This window comes from Lepisosteus platostomus, chromosome 25 (assembly GCF_059453375.1).
Source record: "Lepisosteus platostomus isolate fLepPlt1 chromosome 25, fLepPlt1.hap1, whole genome shotgun sequence".
NCBI classification, from domain to species: Eukaryota; Metazoa; Chordata; class Actinopteri; order Semionotiformes; family Lepisosteidae; genus Lepisosteus; species Lepisosteus platostomus.
In genome coordinates, this window is record NC_142635.1 from 4,756,873 (window position 1) to 4,779,528 (window position 22,656).

Here is a 22,656-nt window from a genome sequence, read left to right on the forward strand (position 1 = left end):
AACTAGGAGCGACAGGGGTCTCTCTCCTGCACGTTTCTCTTGATTCGGTCAACTGGCCACAAGTGAAACGTTCCCGATGAACAAACTCGTAGGTGAATGTCATTGTTTCCGTTTGTCTGAAAATCGTCAGGCATTAAATTTTTCATTTTTTGGTGAGTAAAAATGTCTATGTATCTTCAGTAACGTCAGTGTTGAGCCCTTGTAACTGAATCCCCAGCTGTCCTTCAGGAGCCGAGCCCGCCTCCAGAGTGACCTTCCTCAGCGGACACGCCCCGTCCACCTGTTCCACAGGTGCGCCCGGCAAGATGGCGGCGGGACGAGTTTCTGCGGCGAAGGGGTGCTTGCGTTTTATTTCTAATTTTCTTATTTGAAATTAAAAAATGCAAATATCACGTTGAGTAAAGAGAGACAAAGTTTATGCATGTTGCTACATTTTTATTTGTATGTATTTCGGTTTAATTTGTGTTTAAGGACGCCGAAATTAGTGTTCTCTCCGCTTGGGCGTGCTGTGGACGTTTTAAAATCTCCAATTAAGCGTTCTTATACTATCTTTCATTGAAGTGTTTTTAAATATATGGTATTTCTAGGTATGTAAGGCTGTAGTTTAACACCAAAAAATTCCTTTATAAAGTCAATTGTTGTGTGATATATCTTCATTGCGGATATGGGCTGTAACACTTTCCACTCCGAACTTCCAAAATATTGAGATGAAATTTACCAATTCGTATTTTTTTATTTCTCCAGGTGACAAAAGGATTTAAAGCAGGGCTCCCCTGTTATAAAAGGTGCTATTCAAAGGTAAGTTATATTACAACCTTTCGCCATACTATTTTTTGTAACACGATAAGACAACACGTATTGCCGGTATTTTAAAACAGAACGAGTCTATACAAATATTCTAACTTCTTTTTAGTTTCGTTATGCTTTTGTTGAATAAAAATAAAAACTCTAAGGCGCTGGATCTTGATCTATTGAATGAATTGAGTAAAGATAGATAACACTAACAAATGTTAACGATGCTTTTCAAAGCAGGGAGTTTTATCGAATATGATACCCGCTGTAAGTGGTACTTTCTCTTAAATTTATTTTTAGCGTTGAATTTCTATGTCGCCCAACGCATTTTCTAAATATTGGAATAGTGGGACTGTTTTCTTAGTGAAGAGCGGGATTGTATATTTCTTTTTATTTAAAAAGTTAGACTTCTGCAAATCCGATATCTTGTTAACTTGATGTTTTTTTTCTTTTGCCTTCAGTTCTGCGGCTCCTGCTCCTCGGCGCTCCGACGATCTCTTTCCCAGCTCCACTCCAGAAACTCCTTGTGCGTTGGCAAGTTATTCTTGACAGTGTGTGCTTTTCCTTACATTTCATTTTGGACTCCAGTGGCTTGATCGGTAATATACTATCTCTCATATAATTATTTTAATTATGTATTTATGTAATTATGTCTCTAGTGCTGTAGTTTAGCTTCAAACATTTGCTTTATAAAGTCAGTTTCTGTTGGATCTCTTTTTTGCGGATTCGAGGTGTAATAAAGCTTTCCGCTCCGAAATTACACAATTTTGAAAATATTGAATTGACTGATTCGTGTTTTATTTTATTTCTCCAGGTGACAAAGGATTTCAAGAACGCGCCTGCAGTCATGAAAGTTGTTTTTCCCCCAGGGTAAGTAATGCTACCTTTCGCTATACCATTTGTATTTGTGTAACTCCGTAAGACAACACCTACTTCCCTGCATTTTAACACCAGAAAGGGTTTATACCAAGCTTCTTTTCGTTTCGTTGTGCTTTTGTTGAATAGAGATGGGAAACTCCCAAGTCGCAGATACTGAAACTTTTAACGACAGTTTTCAAAGCAGGGAGTTAACTCGAATATGATACACGCTGTAAATGTATAAGTAGCATTGCATTTCTGTGGCTGAACGAATTTTCTTAATATTGGAGTAGTGGGGCTGAGATGTATCCCTGATGTATTCTCATGAATGAATTCATTGGTTTCTTTTCTTAGCTTATTTAAAAAATTAATAACTTCAGAAAGTCAAGCGAATCGATCGTGCAAGTCCAATATCTTGTTAACTTGATGTTTTTTTCTTTTGCCTTTAGTTCTGCGGCTCCTGCTCCTCGGCGCTCCGACGATCTCCTCTCCAGCTTCGCTCCAGCAACTCCTTGTGCGTTGGCAAGTTATTCTTGACAGTGTGTGCTTTTCCTTACATTTCATTTTGGACACCAGTGGCTTGATCTGTAATGTACCGACTCAGTGATGTATCTTTCACTTGAAGTTTTTCGTGTTTCCTGCTGCTACTGTTTGTGCTGCGTATTCTGCAATAAAAACTGTTGATTTCATTTTCTGAATTGTCTTCTATTTTTTAAGGTGTGTTGGGAGGGTTTGCTCTGGCCTGGTGTCTCACTGCTGTAAGTTTTTGGCTGCAAAATCTGGAGAGAGCACAAACAGTTTCCGAGAAACGATGCGATGGGTTGTTTTGTACTTTGCGCCACGGCCGCAAGGGGACACCCTATCGCATCGTGACTTGGAAACTGCGGGGGCTACCCCCTTTTTAAGTCGCTCCAGATTTTCCCGCCTTTTTAGATAGTCTCTGGGGGGTTAGGGTCCCTAGCAGTGAGCCCAGGTACAGCCCCTAGGGGAGGAGAAGGGAGGATAGCTCTAGCCAAGCCCCCTCACTCCCACCTGAGAGGAAGGCGGGCTGGAGGTGGCTTTGGCCCGAGAGAGAGGAGGCACCCAGGGCGGACTCAGCCTATCAGTCACAGCTTGCAACTGACAGACTTCTTACTAAGTCCACACCAGGACACCTGCCTCTCTGCAGGGACCTAGGCCATCACCAACCTGCCTTCCCCTCCTGGTGGGAATGAGTGGGCTTGGCTAGAGCTGCAGTCAATCGCCCAGCCCCTCTCTCCAAAAAGAGGAGTAGACGGGGCTCGGTTTGATTGATGGGAGGAGACCACGCCCTGAAAGAACCCCGGTATATACTAAGTTTTTTGGCGGGAAAATCTGGACAGACTTAACAAGGGGGTAGCCTCTGCAGTTTCCAAGTCACAAAGCGATAGGGTGTCCCCTTGCGGCCAGTGACAACAAGGAAAAAACAGCCCTTCGCAGCGTTCCTCAGAAACTGTTAGTAAAGTCTCTCCGCCAAAAAACTCACCAACACCGGGGGTTTTCAGGACCAAGGGGATACTGAACTCTGCACGAGAACAGAAAGAACAAAACACATCAAAATCCAATAAACAATTTATTGAGCGAAAATTGCATACAAAACAAAGCATTCCGGTACGAGAGATGCACAGACTCGAAGTGAAAATTACCACATTTTAAATTACAAAGCGTCAAAGCAAGGCTACATTAACGCTAAACACTTTTTACAAGTAAACAGAGTACAAAAACATTTGCATCCAAGTACATGGAAAAGCACAGAAACATACAGCACGTTACTGTTTCTCCGAGGAATCTGTCGAGGCAGCGACCAGAGTGAAGACGGGAACTTCGTTGCCTTTCCTGCAAAACAACAGAAATCAGTATTAGTTGTGCTTTCTGTTCCAAACAGCAACTCGAAATTATACCAGCTAGTTAGATCAAGCTTCCGTATTTACTGACACGTTCAGAAGATAACAGTTAAACAAGATTTACAGTTGGAATAAAGCGCTGAGCCTTGTGCTAAGACCAGAAGACCGGAGGCACAACCCAATAAACACGACCAAATGTGCATTGATTAGGTGGAAACTACCACGTTTTAATTAGTTTATTTACAATATCCATTTTGAATAACATTCATTTTCTGAAACAACTTAGTTTTCACATGAACAATTAATCCAAACTTCATAATAATAAATAGGCTCTACTGTCTTAGTTGCTGTGATGCAATTTGGAAGTTGGAACGCTTTCTTATGAATCTGTATTCACGAATCAAAAAAGCTGAAGTGAGCACAGTTTTAGTAGAAATTGCTTGACTACAGCGTTGTATTACACACATTTCTGCCGTAGAGAAAGCTATTGTCGCCTAGTTTGAGTCTTCTTTTGAAAAGATACATTACGTTTTCCAAAAAAAAAATAGTCTCATACAGCCGGCGCTCGAACGAAAACAGGCTGCTGGTTTATATATCTGTGTCACCTGTGCGATTCTCCCACAGACATTTGTGTAAAGAACTTTGAAATTTCAATATGATACGTGTAAAATTTAAAAAGTTAAAAAGTGTATAAATTAAAAAGTTTATACTTACACAATGAATTCCAGTAGCTGAGAAAAGCCATGTCCAGCCCCGAAAACACCAAACTAGAAAAACAAGAAAACCTGTATTTATACGATGGTTTAAAAATGTTTTAAACCAATGTTTCTTAACAACAAACGGCGTTTTCAACCGGGTAGATAGCGCAAAATGTATTTAAATATGAAACGTGTAAAGAAATGAATATGACGTTTATACCTACGTTTGCACACTCGATTTAGTGCGAACCAAGTCTTGCCCGAAAACACTAAATTAAAAACACAAAACCAGCATAGTTCAACATTTAAAGACCATTTAAAGCAAGAGGTATTCGATGCGCGCGTCTTTTTCTTTCCTAGTAATGCAAGAAAATAACCACCTAACACACTTCGGGAAATAATTTAAAAGGTTTACAATTCACGATAGGCTATTTTCGGTTCGGATACATGCACACGCTTGATTTTGTGAGTAAATTTCTCGACGTGTTTGATAAAGAAAAAAGTTACAGGACAATACGGAAAAGCGACGTTTTCATTCTGCGAATACAGCAGTGTCTTTACTGCTACAACAGAGTTTTTCTTTGGTATGAAAGAAATACGTTGTGTAACACAACGACTTGTTAAAAAGGACTTGGAAAAGAATATGTTTTTTAAAAAAATGCTATTTAGCTCCCAACGAAAATACGTGCTTTACCACTTTCTCCTCTACGATTAGACTACATTATTATGAATTAAATCTTATTTGCATTAAAATAAAAGAAAAATAAAACTCGTCATGAAAAGACGCGGAACAGACTCACTCAGCTCCCTCCTCTCTCGCAGAACCTGGCGGACAGGTGCGCGGGGCGTGGCCTGCGTAGGATGTCATCCAAGTGGGCGTGGTTACCGGCTGACGGGGCAGGTAGCTATTTCCTTCCACTTGAAAACGGAAGAAATGGAACACGTTTTTAGAAGCCCTAAACAATCACAAGTTTTTCTTTTTTTTACCATGGCCGTCAGAGTAATCAGTATATTTAATCCTTATTAGTATTTGAGGGCCACAGGATGCACGAATTTAGAAATATATAGGCGACCTTACCGTTTTCTAACCTGATTTTAATTAACGCTGCACCACGAAGTCAGGTTTTTCATCTGTAAATGCTCATCGTGCAATCAATGTACTTCATAGTACTTCTTTTTAGTGATGCTCATTTAAGAAGTTCCAAGAACACGAGAAAGTTCAAATGAGAGAACAGTATTCGATCCGTGGAGCCTTTTTGATAATTGGTATCGATTTGATCTGATAGTCTCATACAGCCGGCGCTCGAACGAAAACAGGCTGCTGGTTTATATATCTGTGTCACCTGTGCGATTCTCCCACAGACATTTGTGTAAAGAACTTTGAAATACCATTTGCCATTACACCCTTTCACGTAAAGAAGTTCAAACTGTATTTCTTGTTTTTACTGGGTAATTGCATTATCTACTTTATTCATTAGCATAATTTTCAACACTTGTGCAATTAACTAGATTACACTACTGCACTGTACTGAAATACATATCATATTTAAATACTTTCAAATTCCTGTCACCCCAACTCTAAACTTTAACCCTTAAAGCATTGTGTTTTAATAAAATATCATGACAGCTGGAGTTTACACAAGAGGAGGTGTGAGAAGAGTTGTAAGAACCCACAGTGAGCCCAGACTACATGGCCACACTCGTTAAACCAGACACACCCACCATTCCTTTTGAAGATCTGCAACCTACCTGCTGGGAGATGAACCATTTCCTGTAAAGTTCTGGAGCAGGATCAGTACCAGAGTCAAGTGGTATCCTGCACAAGGCTCACGCAAACAGGGAGAGGCTCAGGGGGAGACTCTGGAAGCTGCTGAAAGCAGAGGCTAACACAAAGAGAGCTGGTTGCAAAGAGCTGTGTGATGCCACTAGGTTAGTGTCTGCCACTGTGGGCACCACCAGACGCCTCACTCTCTCATCTTAGACTATGCAGACTATCTCCTCCTCTCAACGGAGCTTTAACTCACTCTCACTCTCGTTCACACAGACGTAATGCAAAACCCCTTTCTCACACTAAATTGGCTCTTTACATAATCACATCTTTCACACTGGACACTTCCCTGTGGAATAGACGCTCTCACTTGGCCCCTTCTGGGATTCCTTTGATATTTTTCTCCCCGGTCTGCTCTGAGACTGTCACTCTCATATCCCTCCCCGTATCGGGGTTTCTTAAACTGCAGCCTTTGCTCTGCTCTCTAGAACAAAAGAGAATGCCTTCTAGAAAAAGGGAGTGCACACTACAATAGGGAGCTCGCTCTAGAACACGGGGAAACACTAGAAAAAGAAACACACACTTTAAAAAGGAGTGCACACAAGAAAAAGGAGTGCACATAGAAAAGGGGAATGCACAGTGGAAAAAAATGGAATACACACTATAGAAAAGAGCACACACTCGAAAAAGGAGTGTACACATTAAAAAGAAACGCACACTAGAAAAAGCGGAGCCAACACTCCAAAAAGGAGCACAAACTTTAAAAAAGGAGCACACACCCAAAACAGGAGCACGCTGTAGAAAAAGGAAATGCACACTAGAACTACAGTACACACACGTGTACAAAAAAAGAGCAGAACAGTAGAAAAAGAGGTGCCCAATATTAAAAAGGAACATACACTAGAAAAAAAGAGTGCACACTAGAAAAAGTGATTTCATAGTAGAAAAAGGAGCGCTCGATTATGGACTGCACACTAGAATAAAGGGAGCATACACTATAAAAAAATAGTACACAAACTATAAAAAGGAGTGCGCACTAGAAAAGGAGTACACTCTAGAAAAATAGAACACACACTAGAAAAAAACAGTGCACACTAGAATAATGAGTGTACAGTAGAAAAAGGGAACGCACAGGAGAAAAAAGAGTGCACGCTAAATAAAGTTCACTAGGAACAACAAAACCCATGATCAAAGCGTGATGAACTATTATGCAGTGGATATTGGCTTAACCTGCTTGGCTGAGGACCGACCCGGCTGGCCATAGGACAAGGGGGCCAGGACACCCACGCAGGGTGACCAAGGGGTTGCTGCAGAGGTGGAGCTGGGGTGGAAGTGGGATGCAAAAGTCGCACGGGAGGGAGAGTAGGAAATCCCGTTGGTATTTATAGCGTTTGGTGGAGGAAGGATGATGGGAGCGATTGCTAATTACTGACAGCTGAGTACGATTGAGCATAGTTGTTGTCATCCCCCCCGAACTTTCATTATAAACTCCATGAGTACACTCTAGAAAAAAGGATCACATACTGGAAAAAGAGGTGCACACTAGAGGAAGGGATCTCAGAAAAAGCGATTGCACACTCTAGACAAATTGAAAACACACTAGAAAAAGTGATGGCACACTAGAAAAAAATGGAACACACACTATAAAGAAAAGCACACACTTTAAAAAGGGGTGTACACTAGAGAAAGAAAATGAGCAGTAGAAAAAAGTGAGAGAACACTAGAAAAAGGAGAATGTGCTGGAAGAAGAGATCGCACACTAGAAAAGGGAACACACATTAAAAATAGGGAACATGCACTACAAAAGAAGCACACACTTTGAAAAAAGAGCACACTAGAGACAAAGAAGTTCACTCCAGAAAAAGGGAACACACTAGGAAAATGAAACAGACACTATAAAAAGGAGAGCACTTGAAAAAAAAGAGCATACTTGAAAAGAGTGCACACTTTAAAAAATAATAGACACTAGAAAAATTTAACGCACCGTAGAAAAAATAGAACACACAGAATAAAAAACAACGCACACTAGAAAAAGTAGCATACTCTAGAAAAGGGGTACACACTCCAGAAAAAAATAACACACACTAGAGAGAACTAGAAAAACTGATTACACAGTAGAAACACACTAGACAAATAGGCGCTCACTGGAGAAAGAGAACGCACAATAGAAAAAATGGGCTCACCCTAGAAAAACTGAAACATGCGCTATAAAAAGGAGCTCACACGAAAATTAGGAGCATACTCTAGAAAAAAAGAAACAGCACGCCGAATTAAGGAATAAAGGAATGTACACTTAAAATAGGGGACAGACACTACAACAAAGAGTGCACACTTAAAAGGAGTGAACACTTAAGAAAAAAGAAACACACATTGGAAAAAAGAACAGCGCACAGTAGAAAAATGTGTGCACCCTTGAAAAACTGACTCAGTAAAAAAAGCAGCGCACAGTAGACCAAGCTGTGTACTCTAGAAAATGTGAAACCGCACTAGAAAAAAAGAGGCGCCCACAAGAGAAAGAGAATGAATAATAGAAAATGGGAGCTCACACAAGAAAAACAAGCACGCTAGGAAAAGTAGAACACACACTATAAAGAGGGAGGGCTCGATAGAAGAAGGAGCACACACCAGGAAAAGGATGGCACACTAGACAAAGGGAATGCACCGCAGAAAAATGAGCCACACTACAAAAAGAGAGTACACACTGGAAACAAGCAAACCACACTAGAAAGGGAATATCACACTTGATAAAAAGGAGCGTAAACTTTAAAAAGAGAATACACTAAAATAGGGAGTGCTAGAAGATGAGAATGCACACTAGAAAAAGGGACACCTAGAAACAGGGACACCTAGAAACAGGAGAAAACCGTAGAAAAAGGATACACACACTCTGAAAAGTTCAAACTTTTCAAAAGGATCACACACTAGTAAAGGGAGTCCAAACTAGAAAATGTGAGCACACACTACAATAAGGACCACAAACTAGAACAAAGGAGCGCATGCTATAAAAAGGAGCACCGACACCAGAACAACTAGTGCACACTTTAAAAAGGAGCTCACAACTGGAAAAAGTGCACTCTCGAAAATGAAACGCACGCTTGAAAATGGAGCTCACACTGGAAAAAGGAGAGCATATTTCAGTACCTGTTGGCCCTTTTCTGTGATGTGTGGCCTGGTGGCCACATTGCAAAATATCACCTTCTAATGCTGGTGGTCTAACTGTTACAACTTTAAATCACCAGACCTTCAGGGAAGAGAGAAAGTAACGCATATTTAATTGTTTGCTAAATTAAAAAAAACATATTTTCATATTTTCTTTCAGTATTCAAAGCTACCGCGGATTATGTTTTAGTGACTAGCACACAGTGATTATAAATTTAATCATAAAGCAATAATTATTGAAACATGTCATGGTGCACTGCTGGAAATGAAGTCTGCCATTGAAGACGTTGACTTCTGAGGAATCATTTGGATATATAAGTAAATTAAAATATAAGACCTCTGAGGTACTAGTCTAGTGAATGGAATGAACGATCTGAAGTAGAAATGAACATTAAGTAACAGTGACCACCAGGCGGAGGTGTTCACATTTAAGTCTATGGAGGAATATTGTTTTTAGAGCCCATTAATTTATTTCCACTCACCTTCATCAGGGGGCCTGTGGTTAGCACTGCATTGTGAGGGTTTGTGGGTCTGCTCAGCACCTGCGTCACGTGATTGGGGCTAACAGGGCTCGTGCTGAAAGATGGAAACTACAGCCATCAGATTGCTGGGATTGATCTCAGCTCGGGCGGTATGACAGCTGATTGGTAGTAAGTCTAGCCAGCTGGAGTCGGGCCTGTCCCTAGTTTGCTCAAGAAACCCCAGGACTGCTGTGGTGAAGCAGGTATTAAGCTTCTGGTTATTTAAAAATTCTGGAAAGTTACAGCAGTTCAATGTCTGGGCCAAGTTAGACGTATGGACATCTCATTCTTAAATCATCGACACCCTAGTTCTGTTTATTCCATTCCCCACTGGACTCTGTTGTATAAATGTGTGTATTTTGTCATTTTAAGGTCTATAGAGATGGTACTTTTTTTCCACTTCAGGCTCCTAGTGGCCACATGAGTAGGAATACTTTGTTCCAAATGATATTAATATAATTCAAAGTGTCATTCTGCAACCCCAGGTGCACAGTTTAACATAGTAACATATTATTTCATTTGAATCAATTCTGTGTATAATTACCTGGATGCTCTGCAGAGAACTTCCTGCTGCAAAAACAGGCACTAGCACTAGAGCTTGTGAGAGCTGCAGAAGCATACAGATGTTATTAAGGGACAGACGATACAACATGTCATCCTACAAAACAGCCCTTCATATACGCATGTAGCAATGTCTCCCCAAGGTGGCCACACTGTTAAATGTCACATTCTAACATTGCTGGTTCAAATTATTACTCTGACTTTACTTTAGAGAATCTTTGCATTGTTCGCTTAACTCTTTAAGGTTAAAATAATTACTCTTGATTATTTTTGAGGCTACTGAATGAAAGTTATGTTTCAGACTTAAACAAATGTCTGATGAATGTAATTATGAAAAAAATACTTTTGGCAAAATATAGGTTTAACATTGGATATGTTGGATAGCAGAGATTTCCCTGGATATTAAAGTGAAAACGTGAAAAAGCCCGCAGTGTTGGTGAAATACTGTTGATCGAACTACAGTAGAGGGTGTTGATTCTGACAAATGTCGCCAGGCGTCGGAGTTGATGCACGAGTCTATGGAGGGTTGTTTAAATGCAGTAGTGAGTCGGCATAGTCACATCAGACATAGTAGTCTGATTTTATATTAAACACCTGGATCATGTGACTGGGGTCTATACTCTGTTGTTTATGAATAAGAGGATTCATCAGATAATTGGGCTTGAGTCCAGCGATGTTACAATTGCTTAGTAGGGAGTTACTGCTGATTGACAGTGAATTTTCCCAAATAATGACAAGCCTTGGTTCAGTTCACCCAATAAAATCTGAGATTCAAGGGGAGAAGTGGGAATTTTATAGGTGTATTTTATGGTTGTCCAGGTGGCTTTTTCTGCACTTGCTGCGATCTGTTATCGTTCGTCTCGTATTTTGTTCAACTGAAGACATGTGCCACCACATTGGACGAGTTGTTATGGAAATTTTATTTCTCCATTTCAAACACGTCGTGCCTCAGTGATTGTGAACCTTCGCACAATAGATGATGATGATGATGATGATGACGATTCCAAAGGCTGAGTCCCTGAGCTGTGAGGATCATGAGGACCAGCTTGACAGTCCACTGTCCACTCCACAGCCCTGAGGAAGGAGGTAGGCAGGGCAAGAGCTTGTTTTACACAGAAGCTGTGAGAATTTATTTTCTTACTTTATATTTATTTAACTATATTCTTGTCATGAAAGTTTTTAGTTGTTAATTAGTTCATGTTGTGTTAAATATGCTGTATAGTGTCTGTGTGTTGTGTCTTTTACCTGCTTGCAAAGCAAATTTCTCATCTAGGATAATAAAGTAAGAAAGAGGTGTCCAGTCCTGGAGGGTCAGTGTGTGTCTGCAGCAGGGCTGTCCGGTCCTGGTCCTGGAGGGGTCAGTGTGTGTCTGCAGCAGGGCTGTCCAGTCCTGGTCCTGGAGGGTCAGTGTGTGTCTGCAGCAGGGCTGTCCAGTCCTGGTCCTGGAGGGTCAGTGTGTGTCTGCAGCAGGGCTGTCCAGTCCTGGTCCTGGATCGGTCAGTGTGGCTACGAATGATCAAGAAGTTGCAGCTGAAGAGCTGGGAAAAGGTGTTTGTTAAACCAGTAACCAGCTGGTTTAGCTCTAGTCTCTCTCCTCTGTAGCTCTAGACTGTGTCCATGAGAGATCTAGAAGACAGACACAGATTACATGTTGATTTGTGTGTGTTGAATATTTACAATTTTTTTTTGCAAGTCCAGGAATTCACTGAAGATAAAGAGGGAATATAGATGCTGGTTTAAAAATAATTCCTTGAACATTATCATTTAAACATTCACTATTTCCAGACATGTCAGTGAATATTTAGAGACAGACATAATGGTTTGATTTTCTGTTGTATGAAGCAAGATGTATTTATATGCCTGTAAAGATCTTATACTCTGTCTCTGCCGTATGACTTCAGTATGCAGTGTTTTATGTTTGTATTGTCCAGGTTCAAATCCTTAAGTCTCCACAGACTACAGAGCCTTTTATAAAATCCAAAGCAAGACAGATACAATGAGAGACTACTCTTAGAATTGTAAGAGGAGGAGGGATGCTTTTCAACTTTTTGGGGGGAGGTTTAGCGGCATTTGAACTGATTAACCCTGACCCCATAAATCCAAACCCTGTAAAAATAATCAAACCAATTTACACTCACAGCAGTTTATTACAACATGTAAGGATATCAAGCATAAAAACAATTTACAATACACAGCAGTGTTATTAGTTCAGGTGGGTAGCTGCGTCAGCATGCGAAGGCTGCAAAGAAACAAGTAATAGGTTTTTTCCCTGCTGAAAAAAGAGGAAAGAAAACACAATTAAAACTCTCACTTTAAGCTTTACAGAAGGACAGGAGCAGCCGGCGTTTCAAGAACAAGGTAAGTGGCTTCTCTCTCTCCTCACACCGGGTCTCACACGGCTGGGCTCCAGTTTCCTGCGGTCAGTTACCAGTAACTCGAGTTACCAGTTTCCCCCAGTTCAAGCTAAACGAAGCGGTCGGCGCGTCTTCATGCAAACCGGCTCCGCAGAAATTAGGCAGAATTAACCTCAATACCAGCAAACTCGTGTATGAGCATTATTGTCTGAAGAGCCTTTTAAGAAGGGTGTCATAGCTGGGGGGAAAAAAAGGCAGATGCACATTCCTAGCGCTTCAAACAACATCTGCCCTTTGCTTCGGCCTACCTTAATGACTTTGTAGTATGAAGGGACACCCATCTACGGCAGTGTCAAGTTGTGCTCACTTCTCTGGATTCTCCTCTGGTCAGTACCCAGGTGACATCAAAGGAAACGGTCGTGTCTGACCCCAAGCTGACAAGATAAAGGCAATCCGGAGATGGCCAGCACCTAAAAATGAAGACCAAATCCTTTTTAGGACTAGTAGGCTTTTACAGGAGGTTCATTCCAAGTTTGCTTAATTGCTGCTCCGCTTACTGATCTAATGAGAATTCCTGCCCCAAAAGTGAGTCCTGCCAGACTCCAGAAACTGCAAAGGCATTTATGCACCAACATGGTACCCACTCCTACTGTATGTGAGGACTCTTCTGTTGATAGCTGACTTCAATCAGCATTTTTTTTCTCCAGACAGATACATCAGACGGGTCCTGGGGCAGTGTTGCTGCAAGACACACTGTTGAGCATCTCCTTTTGTACCCCAGCTGCAAGCTCCTTCTCTGGGAGAGGAGCACAGTGATGGAGAAAGAATGTCTGGTCACAAAATGGGCCACGGATCCTTTCGTGTATCACCTGTTCGGTATGGAGGTCACCCTGGTTACGGATCCAGTAGTTTGTTTTTCAAGAAATTCAAGAAATGGGTAGCTGCGTTTAAACTGGAAAATGACGCACTTCTCTACCCAAAGAGTTGTGGGAAAACAGCAAATTGCTCAGCCTTGCCGATACGCTGCCTTCTGGCGGCGACATGAGGCGCATTCCCTGCTCTTTCTGCTCTTTCAGAGGCGTCAGTTGCACATGTAAACAATTCCTGTTTCAGAAACGATACAGATGAAATAGAGCTATTCCAATGAATTCCTAGACAGAGCAAAAAAATAATAATTCAAGTACACTGGATGACTTTCTATGACACTCAATATATTAATAATAAAACCAGTAACGCGCACAGTAAACATCAACAGAAATCACACTCCTATACCCGTCGCTGTGTTTGCTATGAGCTTCTATATGATGCGACACCATTAAAAGCTTTAAAACAAGAAGCAGAAATAGTGTAACTCACCTGAGGGCCAGTTTAAATCGTGCATTCCTGTGGGGCTTCTTCCTTGTAATTGTTTGTTTTCCAGAGCAGCCAGTCCAGTGGTTTATTTTTTTCCCCATTGCGTCGCTCTGTAGTGTCCGGAGAGAAATGTGAACACGAGGTCCTCTCTCCTGCTCCCTCTGCTGGACAGGCGACGTCCATGCGTGGTAACGTTAGGAAAAAAAGCGTTGCTTTTCGGTCGTGAAGGCGTATATATAGTGGATATTTTCATTAGAAAACATGCAGTTTACAGCATACAAACACTAACTATATTATGGATTCAGTAAGACTGAGGCGATAAGAGGCGGTCAGCGTCTGGATAATGAGAGCTGAGGATGTCAACTAACTGTCAGGAGAGCAACACAGGCGATTTTGCTGTGCACGCGTTCTCTCCAGTAATTAAACAGCAGACTGATGGACTATTTTAACGTTCATCCTAACAAGCTTTTCGAATTTAAGCATATCAGAAATGCTTGAACACGGTACAAGCAAGAATTATACGGTCTCGCTTAAGGAATTAAGTGGGGAAAAATGCGGAAGAAATCATGATTGCTCTTTTACGGACTCTGTGGGTGGCTCTTAAAAGAGCCTTTGGGTTCGTTGATCCGGGACGGGCGGGCCGGGTTTACTTGGAGCTGGTGTACTTGGTGACGGCCTTGGTGCCCTCGGACACGGCGTGCTTGGCCAGCTCTCCGGGCAGCAGCAGGCGCACGGCGGTCTGGATCTCCCGGGAGGTGATGGTGGAGCGCTTGTTGTAGTGCGCCAGGCGGGAGGCCTCGCCGGCGATGCGCTCGAAGATGTCGCTGACGAACGAGTTCATGATGCCCATGGCCTTCGACGAGATGCCGGTGTCCGGGTGCACCTGCTTCAGCACCTTGTACACGTAGATGGCGTAGCTCTCCTTCCTGGTCTTTCTGCGCTTTTTGCCGCCCTTCCCGGCCGTCTTGGTCACGGCTTTCTTGGAGCCCTTCTTAGGAGCGGATTTCGCTGGTTCAGGCATCTTCTCTCACTGCATACAATAATGAATGTCTCGCGCCCTCTGCAGCCCCCAAATTTATACCAGCAGTATGCAAATCACCTCGCTCAGCTCAGAAGGCAGTTCATTGGTCACGGGAAAAGAGCTGCTTTCCTATTGGCTGCGCTCTGCGCCAATGAAATTCAAACGGCTGAGCGCCTGAGCCGCTCGCTCTGACTCCAGGCGCCTCTCTCTCCCCTCCGCCCGAGCACTCAGGAACAAAGGGCCGTGTGACCCGTTTGCCACAACGTGCAGATTTATTGAAGCCCGACTCTCAATACGCTTATAAACCTACTCTACTAAACAATGTGCTCGACGTAAAATGTGTGATTCATGCAAAATTGGAGTCAAAAGGACTCTTGGTGATATTCTAGGCAACCTTAAAATCACTCATGAACAACCAACAGCTTTGTATAGCAACACTTTTGAGCTTTGGCACTGCTTTCAAATAAGTCTGAGCCCACGAAACCTTCACACGAGCCCTTCTACAGAATGAACGTAATGAGAAGGGCTCTTGGCGAATTTAGTGGAATTCCTCCCGCACAGAGCTGAGCAGCCCGCTTCATTTCTTAAAACCCATAAAACGTGCGTGAAAAACAAAAAGCGTTTAGAAGCTGAACCCCAGTCGGTTCCCATGACTTTACTGCAATTTTCTACCATTTTAAACACGTCTCATGAGCGCTCTAAAGATGAAAATGTCTTAAATGAAAGAAACGCAAAGCATGCAGCAATGCGAGTAACGGGGATGAAAACTATGGGCAGAAAAGCGTGCTTTATCACGTACCGTGCAGATTTTCTGAAATCCGTTCCATTTATATCTCTTACCCTAGAAAACAATGTGCTCGGCGTGAACTGTGCGATTTTTCCAAACGTCAACCGTCAAAAGCACTGTTTTGGCGATTTCTGGGGAATTTTCAATTTCGGTTCTGGGAAATCAATTCCGAACCAACAGCATTTTATCGCTTTTGAGCTTTCTGGGGTTTCAAATTAGTCTAAGCACAATAAAACTAAACAACCTTTCTTCAAAATAGCATTCAGGAAAATGGCGCTTCCTGTCGGGGCGGGGAGGGTTAGAAACGGCCCGATCTGATCACGTCTCTTTCTTAGAAGCCATGAAGCATGCGTGAAAAAAAAGAAAAGAAACTGAACTCCATTCATTACGCATACCCTAATGAGAATTTTCTATGATTTTGAACACAACGTACGCAGTAGTACGAGAAATGAGAATAAAAACTACCACTCCAACACCCTGCAGCAAAGCTCATTCAGCTAGAAACTTTATTCTATTAACAACCAGATCCACACAAATGTATCGACTGAGAAGCTATGCACCTCAACATGAAATCATAATAGCAATCACAAAAAGCTTTCTTGCTGCAAACTAAATATTGTATAATCACGGTTTAAATCTCAGCTCATTTCTGAAAAGGTGGGTGGCTCTTAAAAGAGCCTTTGGGTTTCTACGTCGGGGTCCGGTCCGGCAGTAAAGCTCCGCTCCTGTTTAGCCGCCGAAGCCGTACAGGGTGCGGCCCTGGCGCTTCAGCGCGTACACCACGTCCATGGCGGTGACGGTCTTCCTCTTGGCGTGCTCGGTGTAGGTGACGGCGTCGCGGATGACGTTCTCCAGGAACACCTTCAGCACCCCGCGGGTCTCCTCGTAGATCAGCCCGGAGATCCGCTTCACTCCCCCACGGCGAGCCAGGCGGCGGATGGCGGGCTTGGTGATTCCCTGGATGTTGTCGCGGAGAACCTTGCGGTGACGCTTAGCGCCTCCTTTCCCGAGTCCCTTTCCGCCTTTGCCTCTTCCAGACATCTTCAAGTTATCAGTTAGTGACACGACGCACACTGCTGGGCTGCAGCCGCGGCGCTTCTCTTTTCAAGCCTGAGAGCGGACCTGCTTGAGACAGGAGGCGCGCTGACACACGAGCCCGCCTCCTCTCCGACCGCAGCAGCAGCCCAGACTGCACAGGAACCTCTTCCCTGCCGGAGAGCTCTCCACCACAGCAGCACCGGAGAGGACAGACCTCGAGTATTCAATGTTTACAGCGGTGCTGTAATATTCTCGTGTAGATTTAGACCAATCTAATTCCGCGCTCAACACAAAAACACAGAATTCGGAAAGGAAAATGTAGTGTGCTCCTGTGTATGAGGGTCATGAATAACTGACAAAAGGCATTCATCGTTGTAGCAGTACATATTTCGTTCTCCACCCCTTTTGTATCATTGAATAAAAAATCCAGCTCTTAAAAAGTCCAAAAATGTTTTATATAAGGACGTCTTTTAAGATGCTTAAAAGGAAATGTTCCTCCTAAAGTAACGTTCTAAAATCGTGTCATTGAAACCTCTATCACATGGACTGTCTGAGGTTCATGGCTAGTGAGCAGTGGTCCTCACAGATCTGTCCTGCAGTATAAATGCTTCTTCTGGGGTGAAATGAAGAGCGATGGAGGGACCAGTAAGCGTGCTGTTGCTTAATTGTGAACCGACACCGAACTCCGAAAATAAACAGTAGTGTAAGGGGTTTAATGCCAGTAGTTCTTGTATAATAATCTCATGCATTTAAACACTTTCAAATTTAGATATATCTGTAAAAGTAGATGTAGAGCAAAAGGGGTGACGTGTGTCGCTGGTTAACTGCAGCAGTGTAGTCGTGCACGAATGGGCTTTTACACGAGGGGGTACAAAACCGCTTCTCGGTAGGGCTTTCACTTATCAGCTAACCAAACGAGAATTGTGCCTCGTACAGACTATAATGGAATAATGTAACCCTCTCGAGTGTTGTGGTGGCTCTTAAAAGAGCCTTTGTGTTCAAGGGAAAAGATGCTGCAGCAGGCGGTCCGTGTCTAAGCGCGCTCCCCGCGGATGCGGCGGGCCAGCTGGATGTCTTTGGGCATGATGGTCACCCTCTTGGCGTGGATGGCGCACAGGTTGGTGTCCTCGAATAGCCCCACCAGGTAAGCCTCGCTGGCCTCCTGCAGAGCCATGACGGCGGAGCTCTGGAAGCGCAGGTCGGTCTTGAAGTCCTGGGCGATCTCTCTCACCAGGCGCTGGAAGGGCAGCTTGCGGATCAGCAGCTCGGTGGACTTCTGGTAGCGGCGGATCTCCCGCAGAGCCACGGTGCCGGGCCTGTAGCGGTGGGGCTTCTTCACGCCGCCGGTGGCGGGGGCGCTCTTGCGGGCAGCCTTGGTGGCCAGCTGCTTCCTGGGCGCCTTGCCGCCGGTGGACTTGCGAGCGGTCTGCTTGGTTCTCGCCATCTTCCTCGCTGCTCTTCACAATCAGCACTGTACTGAGAGCAGCAGCCCGCACTCGGGTTTATATGCGCAGGCAGCCCAGTCCTGATTGGCTGAAAGGTACAGGGGGGTGAAGGAGGAGGGGGGCTGTAATTCACTGATTGGACAGTTTGAAAACGAGCGCGCAGCTCAGACACTCCTCGCTCTTCCTCTGAGCGTCCCCACATTTTACACACGTTTCCACCAAACCAGTTAACCCGACACCCCAGTCGCCCTTATCGTAATACGCCTTAGCTAAGCGAAAACGTATTTGTATGTGAACGAGGCCGAATGATTCTCATAACTTGTCTATTTTCACACTTAGCCACAGAAATTCTGAAGCAGCACGTATGAAACAGAAAAGACTCTGGGAGCCAGCGGACAGTATGAATGAGATGCTGGAAGGGGGGACTTCAGCTCGTTGTGATAGTAATGTGAGAAAGTAAAAAGGGGAGATCCGGTGTGCACGAAGCATTTATATCATCCAGGGACGAACAGTCTAGCTGCACGACTTAGTCACGAACGAAACTGCAATATAACTAAGTCTATCGGGCCCAACATCGCTGTGTCCGATTTCATAATGGTAAAAACAGAAATACAGAAGTTGTATAAACTAGATTGAGAGGAGATGCATTACTCTTCCGTTCTGGCTGTGTGCGATTCTGATCTTTCTCTTTGTATTCCAATCGCAATTACTTCGCCAAGAAAAACTGATCTCCATCTTTTTCAAGAAAACTTCCCGTAAATGCTGCAATTATACAAATGAAAAACAGAAATCGCTCTTTTAAAAAGGCTGTGGGTGGCTCTTAAAAGAGCCTTTGGGTTTGGGATCAGTCGGAGGTCTCTGCCGGGCTGTTTACTTGCTCTTGGCCGGCTTCTCGGTCTTCTTGGGCAGCAGCACCGCCTGGATGTTGGGCAGCACGCCGCCCTGCGCGATGGTCACGCCGCCCAGCAGCTTGTTCAGCTCCTCGTCGTTGCGGACGGCCAGCTGCAGGTGCCGGGGGATGATGCGGGTCTTCTTGTTGTCCCGGGCGGCGTTGCCGGCCAGCTCCAGGATCTCGGCGGTCAGGTACTCCAGCACCGCGGCCAGATACACCGGGGCTCCGGCGCCGACCCGCTCGGCATAGTTTCCCTTGCGCAGCAGCCGGTGGACACGGCCCACAGGGAACTGCAGTCCGGCCCTGGAAGAGCGAGTCTTGGCCTTGGCTCTGGCCTTACCGCCGGTCTTTCCTCTGCCGCTCATCTTGTAATATCAAGCTCGTCCGAAAAAATCTGTGAATAATGAATACAAGCTGTCTGCCGCCCCGCTTTTGAATAGTCGCGGTTGAATTTGATTGGTTGGATCGGAACAAGCTCTCCACCCAATCAGAGATCAGTGTTGCCAAGCAGCGCTCTCGGTCTCCACCAATCAACAGGCAGGAGGGAAATTCGGACTCTGAACACAGAGCGCGGCTCTGCTGCCGAATGAGGACAAATGCTCGTCTTTGCTTAATCGGTCAATTTTATTCATTAAAAATGTATATTTTAGTGATTTTCACCACCGTCCGACTTTCAGTAACCATGTCTTAACACAATACCTTAAATAGCATTAAGCTAAATTCCCCATAAAAATCTGGATCACCCGCCTGCGAGGGCTCAAAATGAAAAGTTCACTGATGTTGCTGTTAAATTGATAAATCTGTCACGTTACGCCTTATCAAATGTCCTCTTTAGCTGTGAGACTAAAAGTCACGAATTGTAAGTCACACAGTTCAATGTAAACTTACGTGCAATGTTAAAATGTACATATGATTGTAGCCTCAACTTACAATCATTTTTAGTGTAGAGATGCAAGGAGTCACAACGCTGTTCGTTGAAGATTAGAAAGTTTATTTCTGAACGGAAAGGAATCCTTATAAATCTGCAACACTTCTATGAACCCAATATCTATTGGGATATATATCTATATCAATATACTTTAACCGCTAAAACTCATTACCCCCCATTGTGTAAAGTAACTATTCCCCCCATATCGAGCGAACCAGCGCTTTCAAGCGGTGAAAAGGGAAAGTCTGCGCTCTCTCTCGGAAGGGCTGGTGGCTCTTAGAAGAGCCTTTGGGTTTGTAGGAAATTAACTCGAGGGTCGATCGCTCACTTCTTCTTGGGAGCCGCTTTCTTAGCTTTGGCCGTCTTGGGTTTGGCCACCTTGGGCTTCGCTGCCTTGGCTTTCTTCGGGCTCTTTGCCTTCTTAGGCGCCGCTGGCTTCTTGGCCTTCTTGGGGCTCTTGGTCGCCTTCTTGGCCGCTGCGGGCTTCGCGGCTTTCTTGGGCGACTTCTTGGCGGCCGCTGGCTTCTTGGTCGCCGCCTTCTTGGGCGACTTCTTGGCGGCCGCTGGCTTCTTAGCCGCTGCGGGTTTCTTGGCCGCCGGCTTCTTGGCTTTGGCGGCGGCGGCGGCTTTCTTCACGGGCTTGGGCTTGGTCTCCGCCTGCTTCTTGTTGAGCTTGAAGGAGCCCGAGGCGCCGGTGCCCTTGGTCTGCACCAGGGTGCCCTTGGTCACCAGGCTCTTGATGGCCAGCTTGACGCGGGAGTTGTTCTTCTCCACGTCGTAGCCGCCGGCCGCCAGGGACTTCTTCAGGGCGGCCAGGGACACGCCGCTCCGCTCCTTGGAGGCGGACACGGCCTGCAGGATGAGCTCTCCCACGCTGGGGCCCGCTTTCTTGGGCTTGGCGGCGCTCTTCTTCTTGGGCGCCTTGGCCGGCGCGGCGGCGGGGGCCGGAGCGACTTCTTCTGCCATCGCTGCGTCTCTGTCTGCTGTCGGACTGTCTGCGGCTCCGCGCGCAGGCGGAACTTCAAGGCCGCATGAGAACCGTGGAGACTCAACCGCTGCTGCTGCTGCAGCTCCGCTCCGCACAGCCCGCTCGCACTTGTGTTTTCTCCCCGCACCAAACTGCCCCGTAATCCTCACAAATACACGGAATCGAGTACAAAAGACGTCGGGTACAGAGGAAACCCCCTGGTCTTTAATAAGCGCCTTAGTTTCAGCCGCATCTTTCAGGTAATTTAGATAGAATTGCCCAAACTCCAAGAACAGAGCTCACGAAAGGCTGTGCTCACTCGGCACTTTGTTGTCTGTTTCTGAAATAAATGTACTTAAACCCTTAGTAAAGATCAAATCAATGTGTAAATAATACTGCCGAGGCCGACGGCCATGTACCACAAAAAGAATGAATTCTGAATTATGTAAAACTGATTATTTATTTTGATCTATGTTCAGTGTCATTAACACACTCCTGGTATCGCTGTTTTTAAGTAGGAGACGGACAAGTTTTGTCAAACTAGCCAGTTTTATCCCTGTGATATTCGGAGAATTTCCCGTTTTTACGTTTTCTTAAGGTGCTGTACAAGCATATTCTATGAGTTTGATTGTCTCATGTTAATAATCCTCACAAATACAAAGAAACCCGAACAAAAAACCCGGAATACAGAGCCAACCCTCTCTTCTTTAAAATGCGCCTGAGCTTTACCATCATCTATAAAAGCCTAAAAGCTTAAAAGCTTATTCTGGATTTTTTTCTGTTCTGCTGTTTCAATGTGGAATTTTCAACGTCATCCTTGAAAGTGCCTTTTCACCGTCAAATACACACACCCCGAAGATCCCTTTGATCTACTACCTCATAATCCTCACAGATACACAGAAACCCCAACAAAAGACATGGAATACGGAGCAAACCCTCTCTTCTTTAAAACGCGCTTTAACATAATCTGTACGGTTGTTTTGGCAGAGGTGCTCAAATTCGGACAACAGAGCACACAACAGTCAGTGCTCGCCAGGCAATTTGTGGTCTCTGATGGCACAGTGCCTAGAACTCAATTCCTGGGGTGCTGTCTGAGTGGAGTTTGTATGTCCTCTCCATGTTCATGTGGGTTTCCTCCTGGTGCTATGGTTTCCTTCTACAGTCCAAAGGCACGTTTGTACTGTAGGTTAACTGTCTTCTGAGAACATTGGCCCTGTTGTGAGTTTCTGCCCTGTGATGAACTGGTGTCCCACCCAGGGTGTATCCTGCCGTGCGAGTGTTGCTGGCTGGAATAGGGTCCAGCTCCCCCTGCGACCCTGTACTGGATAAAGCCGTGAGAAGACAGATAGATGTACTGTACCAGGGTAGAGGTTTGGATTGTGTGTCAATGATTATGCCTGGAGCGGAACTCAGTGACACATTTGCTTGTAAAACTGCCTGCTCTGGGACAGTGGCAGTGAAAGGTTAAGGTGAAACAGCTCCTATATGTGTGACACAACACACCTGTCTGCATGTTTTGGAAGGGAAGTTGGAATTCTATAGATGAGGAAGCTTGAAACTCCTGCAAAGCTGAAGAAACATTTTCTCAGATCTGTAATTACAGTGAACCCCAATGGAAGGACTACTGACCAGGCTCATAAAGTTTGTAACAT

General features: G+C 44.4%; 2 protein-coding genes, 2 long non-coding RNA genes and 1 pseudogene across 4 annotated transcripts; 1 reads left to right on the forward strand and 4 right to left on the reverse strand.

Moving 5' to 3' along the window:
• The first annotated feature begins 322 nt into the window (after positions 1–322).
• On the forward strand, positions 323–2,339 carry LOC148640845 (uncharacterized). The gene is made up of 4 exons (XR_015930037.1): positions 323–798; positions 1,254–1,391; positions 1,607–1,662; positions 2,100–2,339. It is a non-coding gene; the product is annotated as an uncharacterized LOC148640845 (long non-coding RNA).
• An 889-nt stretch (positions 2,340–3,228) lies between these two features.
• On the reverse strand, positions 3,229–5,036 carry LOC148640846 (uncharacterized). Its single transcript, XR_015930241.1, has 4 exons — positions 5,011–5,036; positions 4,435–4,479; positions 4,227–4,279; positions 3,229–3,504 (listed from the first exon to the last, which is right to left on the reverse strand). It is a non-coding gene; the product is annotated as an uncharacterized LOC148640846 (long non-coding RNA).
• A 7,310-nt stretch (positions 5,037–12,346) lies between these two features.
• On the reverse strand, positions 12,347–14,953 carry LOC148640847 (histone H2B 1/2). Its single transcript, XM_088619679.1, has 2 exons — positions 12,882–14,953; positions 12,347–12,458 (listed from the first exon to the last, which is right to left on the reverse strand). The coding sequence occupies exon 1, from the start codon at positions 14,945–14,947 to the stop codon at positions 14,573–14,575; it is 375 nt and encodes a 124-aa protein (XP_088475805.1). The 5' UTR covers positions 14,948–14,953; the 3' UTR covers positions 12,347–12,458; positions 12,882–14,572.
• Positions 14,954–19,070: 4,117 nt separating this feature from the next.
• Positions 19,071–19,520, reverse strand: LOC148640848 (histone H2A). The gene has a single exon (XM_088619067.1). It carries the CDS (start codon positions 19,472–19,474, stop codon positions 19,088–19,090), a length of 387 nt encoding a protein of 128 aa, XP_088475193.1. The 5' UTR covers positions 19,475–19,520; the 3' UTR covers positions 19,071–19,087.
• A 563-nt stretch (positions 19,521–20,083) lies between these two features.
• LOC148640849 (histone H1 pseudogene) lies at positions 20,084–21,050 on the reverse strand (annotated as a pseudogene).
• Positions 21,051–22,656: the final 1,606 nt, after the last annotated feature.

Coding starts and splice junctions, on each gene's coding strand:
- LOC148640847 (XM_088619679.1), bottom strand. CDS start 14,947: ATGCCTGAACCAGCGAAATCCGCTCCTAAGAAGGGCTCCAAGAAAGCC.
- LOC148640848 (XM_088619067.1), bottom strand. CDS start 19,474: ATGAGCGGCAGAGGAAAGACCGGCGGTAAGGCCAGAGCCAAGGCCAAG.